Source organism: Scomber japonicus, chromosome 17 (assembly GCF_027409825.1).
Source record: "Scomber japonicus isolate fScoJap1 chromosome 17, fScoJap1.pri, whole genome shotgun sequence".
Classification (NCBI taxonomy): Eukaryota; Metazoa; Chordata; class Actinopteri; order Scombriformes; family Scombridae; genus Scomber; species Scomber japonicus.
The window spans coordinates 16,636,335-16,642,259 of record NC_070594.1 but is presented as its reverse complement, the minus strand read 5'-3'; the positions used below and the strand labels follow the sequence as shown (position 1 = coordinate 16,642,259).

Below are 5,925 nucleotides of genomic sequence, written 5' to 3'. Positions count from 1 at the left end.
TAGAAGGAGGTTTTGATTACCTTCTGTTTAGTTCTTATAATGTTGAAATGTTTATAACATAACACAAATCAATAGTGTTAAGACTTGAATTTAAACCTGAATTCAATTGCCAACCAAAATGAATTCTACAAAGTGAGCTCCTCTATGTCATCATCGAATGAGGCGATGGCACGGATGGCGGGTCTGCTGTCTGCAATGTGTAGAGTGTTCAGTGAAGATGTTGGAGGACTGGAAGACCCTGAGTTGATGCTGAGCAGTCCTTCCCTTCTTGGACGTACACCATTTGTGGTCGGGGGACTACTGAGGATCTCCATTTTATTGGTGGAGCTTACGCTGTTGCCAGCAGGTGTCGCCATGGTACCAAACAGCTGTTGCATGAGGTTTGACTTCCGGTCCTTCCCTACTCCTCTTTCTACCTCTTTTTCTTTCTCGGTCTCCGCTGCTCTGAGACTAAAAATCCCTATTGCCTCTAATGCAGAGTCCCTGTCCTCTTTAGGTGGCGGTGGAGGGAAGCTAGGAGAACACCGAGAGGATGAATGTCCAAAAGAAGGAGCGTAGCTTCCAAAAGCCAAGTCGTCATTGGATATTTGGGACCGCATTGCTCTCCTCCCCTCTATACCCGATCTTCTCCTTCCAGATTCCCTGCTTTCATTGTGCAAACTTGCTAACTCCTCTGATTCTGTGAGGTTGAAAATTGAAGAGTTCTGGTTCCTCTGCTCAGGCAGATGAGGAGAAAAATAATCACTGGTTCCCTTGTTGGAGTCAGAGGGACTAGACTCAGCAAACATGGGGTCCTTGGCTCCCTGGTTTTGACGGTCTATTTCATGCATCTTGGCCAGCAGCTGCTCTTTTTTGCGATGTGCTTCCCCTGTTGTATTCTGATTGGTCTGAGCCTCCTGGTTCCACCTCTCCACCTCTTCTTGGACATAGCTACGCTTCTTGTTGTTCTCTTCCTCCCTCTTTAACAGGGGACTTGTCCTCCTTTTCTCTTCTTCCTCCTTTTCTTTCCCCCAACCTGTGAAAAAATGTGTTAGCCTTTATAGAACTGGAATAGAAATATGTGTATGTACATATTACCTGTATTACCATCTCTTAGTCTCTTTGCCTTCTCTTCAAGTACATTCATCTGCTGGTTGAGTTGCAGCTTGCCCTTCTCCTCCTGCTCCCTCTCTTTCACCAAACCCTTCTCCCTGTCTTTTTCTTTTTCTCTCATCTTCTGCTGTTCGCAGTTTTGATGTCTGTCGTCTGCCTCTGCTTTCCTGTCCCCTCTGTCAAGCTCCTAAAGAAATTGATTGAGAGAAAAATGGAAAATAAGCAAATGACACTAGTAACAGTGGACAGATTGAGTACCAACCTGTATGATGACACTTCAATGGTGGGCAAAAAGGTGTAGTGGAGACACTTTACCTTGAGTGATAGGTATTCGTCAGGTGCTTGCTCACTGTACTCATTTGCATCAGTGATGGCGGGGGGAGGCGTGGGGAAATCCAGACTACACGTCCTGTCTTCAGTTTGTACTGCCTTGCTGCTGTTCCTGCTGGGGACTTTTGTGTGAGACAAACACAGAGTAAGTATCACAGTTGAATCAGCTACAATCAGTGTCATGGCTAGTAATTTTGACCAGTATGCATTCAAAAGAGCGACAGGTTTTTATCCTTACTTTTCCGCTTTGTGCCGCTGTCAGTATCTTTTCTTGGTAAGGGTTTCCCCATGCGGTTGGCATAAATATTCTTGGCGTCTAGTTCTCTCTCCTTCTCCTGATCGGAAAAATCAAAGAAATAAAATGAAAGTGATCTGCTTCCTATGCACAATCATAAAGACAAGTCTGTTCCAGTTGGTATTTTGGAGTATATTTTTGTGTGTGCACACCTTGAGTTTATTGGTCAGTCGCTCCAGCTCCTCCTGCAGAGCTCTTATCTCCTCCTGGGCACTGACAGTTTTCTTCTTCTCTGCAGCCAGCTGCCTCTGGTAACTGCTGTTGCTCAGCTCTATGCTACGCTCCAGCTCCTTCAAACATACACATGCACAAATCCAGTTTACAGCTGCGATCTAACAACTGGAAAAAAAGAGGCTTGGAATAGATGCAATGAGCAGAGAGAAATGACTAATTATTTTATGTATGTCCATACATAGATAGATACATATAGATACATATGGAAAAACCATTATGTATTATTACCTGAAAGTGAGTCTTTATCTAGTTATAATATAAATTTGTAAACAAGACACTCATGCTTTGTTACCATGGAGTCAAATCTGTAAACCATTATCATAAAGGGCCGTGACTGTGTGCCTCTTACTGTTCTCAGTTTACTGACTTTGTGCTGAAATAAATCTCCTGCAATCTCAACTGTAACTCAAGTTTCATTGTTTATATCATAAAACTGTATACAGTATGTGTTGAGTAAATAAATGAACTATGTAATACCTTAATTTTTCGTTCTGCCTCTTGGGCCCGTGTCCTCTCTTCCTCTAGGCTGCGGCTCAGCTCATCTCTGGCTCCTAACTCTCGCTGATTGATTAGCTTCTTCATCCGGGCAATGGTCACCTGACTCCTCTGCAGCTGCTCCTCGCTGTACTTGAGCTGCCGCTCGGCTGCCCGTTCACGTTCCTGAGTGCGCTTCAACCTTTCCCGCAGCACATGCATCTCGTTGGAGTGGCGGGCTATCAGTTGGGAAATCTCGCTTTCTGTGTCATCATAGTGCTGCAGGGCTTTCTCTTGACGCACCTGAAGCTGCAGCAGAAAAAATAACATATTTAATTTACTCAATTATTTTTCCCTGTGTGCGTTTATGCATTATTGGGTACAAAAATCGGTTATTGTTTGGGCTCTAGCTCTATGTCAAGACTCTACCTTTCCAGACCTCATATATTCAAACCCAAACAAACATACCTGTCTGAGAATTCGATTTTCTTTCCGCAGCTCATTGGTACGCAGCTGCAGCTCTGCAAGAGCATTACGCAATTCATTGATCTTTAGCAGGCGAGCTGAAAGCATCCGTTTGGTCACCAGGTCCAGCTCTTTAGGAGGTGTGGACTCCTTGCTTTGTGAATGCGCTCCCCTACGATATTGCTGGGGTTGACCACCTGGACGCTGTGGGCGAGACACACCACGCCGCCCGACACCACCTGCGAGGCGGAGAAACGTATATAATATAGAATTAATTAACAGATCACGATAATAAACATGTTTATAGGCTATTACTGAAACACAAAAATGTACCTTTATTGTAAAAGTGAAAAAATACTGATCAAAATCAAATTAGAGTCAAAGCGACATCAGCATGTCAGTAAAAGGCTTTAGAACATCCACAACAGACTTCAGTGAGAAAGAATTGGTTGTTTTTATGATTTACAGTCATAGAACAGGGTGAAAAATGCACATAAAATGTCTCATCCATGGTCCACACAAACCACAAGTTGATAAAATCTGCCTTACACTGCCATCACCTGGACAGTAAAGCCAATTTAAAATATAAAATAACAAACATTTGACTTACATGTACAGTAGCAGTCAAAAGTTTGGACACACAAAGTTTGGTGAATGGGTAGATGTGTCCAGACTTTGGACTGGTACTGTGTAACTCTCTGTTGTGCTCTATTCATCTAGCCATACTTGATCTGATCAGATCAACAATCGTCCTCTCTTTGCTTTACATACCTGTCTTGTACAGGGGACTGCCTGAAATCCTCTTTGCACGCATCCCTCTTTGTGGAGTAGGGGATGGAGTCCGGGACTGGGAGTACGGTGAAATTGAGCGCTCGGAGGGAGACTCGTTCTCGTAGTCTTCTGAGTAAAACGACTCACCACTTCTCCGTCCTCCATCTGATATGTGGTCCCGATCAGGATCTGAATGCCAAATTCTAGTCTTCGATCTACTCTTAACACTCCCCTCCTTCTCATCCTCATCCTGGATCTTTTCCCGGAAATTCTTGTTGTGTTTCTGTTTTTGGGTGGATGATGCTCGAGAGGTTTTCTTTGCACTCTTGCAGGACTGCCGACTGAGATCCCGATTGTCGTCATACGGGTCAGTTACGTTTTCGGATTCCATTTTTTTCACTTCCAGAAGAAATTCTCTGCTAGAAAGATTGGGAAAGAAGCACACACTCAGACTTACATTTTTTAGTTTTGAGTCACAGTTTATCATCAGTAAAGGCCTACTTGTTCTGCTTGTACTTTACCTGATTTAACAAGCTTACATTAAAAGTCACCTGGAAAACTGACCTCAACATTTCTACAGAGCAAATAAGATAAAATATCCTAAAATTCACCCAAAACAAGAATAAGAGGCTAGACGGACTGGCTTCTCTCAGGTTTTCCATATTGTGTGTCTTGGTCACTTAGCGACAACACACAAGGTGGAATTTTCCATGAGGTGGAAGAATGTATGATATCACTACTCCACACCACTGCTGCTACATAAATAATACTAGGCTGCCCCCGTCTGCTCTGGTGACTTATCAACCAGGCAGATTATTATTCCTGACTGCGAGATGAGGCAGTTGTACAAACATGTCTGAAAAAACAACAACAAGACATTATGAAAAAAGGTGTTTTTTCAATTGAAATTATTTTATTTCTACATTAGACAAATCTTATGTTAAGTATTTTCTATATATTTGTACCACACATTTTTATACAATTATATGGTATGCTTCATATTTGATCAGTCCCACACCTGTGTTGTTTCTTGTATGTAAGAGATCAAACAATCTTAAGCAGCTTATTGAATAACATCTCATTCAAAACTAATATTAAGGAGCAAACAGAATAAGCAGATCCAAAGGTCATGCAGTCATCTGGCCCTTTCATCACCCCTGATAATAATAACAGACCCACTTGACAGGCACATATCTATGGCAACACCGGTACACAGTACCATCAGCATGAATGGAAATGAGCATTGCTGTAGGTTAAACAGGGCAGGAAGGTCTTACAGGTGATTACAAACCTGTTTTTAAGGCTTTGTTGAGTGACACCTAGTTTATTACATGACAAGTTAAAACTGCTCTCATGTCTCCACTAACACACATATAAAGTAAATTAAGAGGGGAAATAACTATAAAGATAATTAATTGAAATTTAACAATAAAGACCTTATTGATAAATGTTATATTTATGATTCCAAGTGTTTGGGTGTGCGGTAGTGTACATGTCAGGAGATTTTAACACTCACCATATACATCATATCCCCATCATCTCTGTCTTTATCCTCCTTAAGCTCATCTTCTGCCTCATTATATACTCATATTGGACTGTTTTGGTGATGTTATTATCTGAGGCAATCTATGCAGCCGGGTCACAAACTCTCTAGTGAAAACAAATATACAAACGAAGTGCTTGTCATCAAAGGGTTTAATCTGGACTAAGGTAGTAGCTATTTTAGCCTGCTCTGTGCCAGAGAGGATTAAAATAGGCCGTCTGCTCTTGACAGGTGCATTGTTGTTAGGCTGGCTGCCGAGCTACAGCAACAAAGTAGCCTAAGCCAAACACACTCCTCGGTGGAGCCTTCTGCTTACAAACATTACCATTAAATAGACGTAAATAAGAGAAAATGTGACAGGAAACATTTCAGCGTAGTGTCATTACCTAGCCGGTGAGGGGCTGTAGACAGTAGCTTATCATGCTAGGATGGCAAATAAACCTATCAACAGGTGAGATGTATTTTACCGTTATCGCTCCTTGTCTGCTGCCACCAATCCCCTCCGTTTTTAAAACCTCGCCGGTGTTTTTTGGTTCACGTTAAACGTCCCAGCAAATGTAAGGCTTTTTTGTTTTGGGACTGGTAGCCCAATGTTAGCTCCAACTACTAGCCAGTTAGCATGGACTTTAGCTAAAACTGCTGCCGTTTAGATAAAAGAAGGCATAGTCGTCCTCCCGTCTTTTTTTGGAGACTAAATTTCATGGTCGTCGTGTTAAAATGC

The 5,925-nt window shown here is 42.3% G+C and overlaps 1 protein-coding gene across 1 annotated transcript; it reads right to left on the bottom strand.

Moving 5' to 3' along the window:
* On the bottom strand, window positions 1–5,255 carry lca5 (lebercilin LCA5). The gene is made up of 9 exons (XM_053337146.1): window positions 5,178–5,255; window positions 3,662–4,080; window positions 2,894–3,129; window positions 2,429–2,734; window positions 1,870–2,007; window positions 1,661–1,757; window positions 1,408–1,544; window positions 1,087–1,279; window positions 1–1,015 (listed from the first exon to the last, which is right to left on the bottom strand). The coding sequence occupies exons 2-9, from the start codon at window positions 4,050–4,052 to the stop codon at window positions 126–128; spliced, it is 2,388 nt and encodes a 795-aa protein (XP_053193121.1). The 5' UTR covers window positions 4,053–4,080; window positions 5,178–5,255; the 3' UTR covers window positions 1–125.
* Window positions 5,256–5,925: the final 670 nt, after the last annotated feature.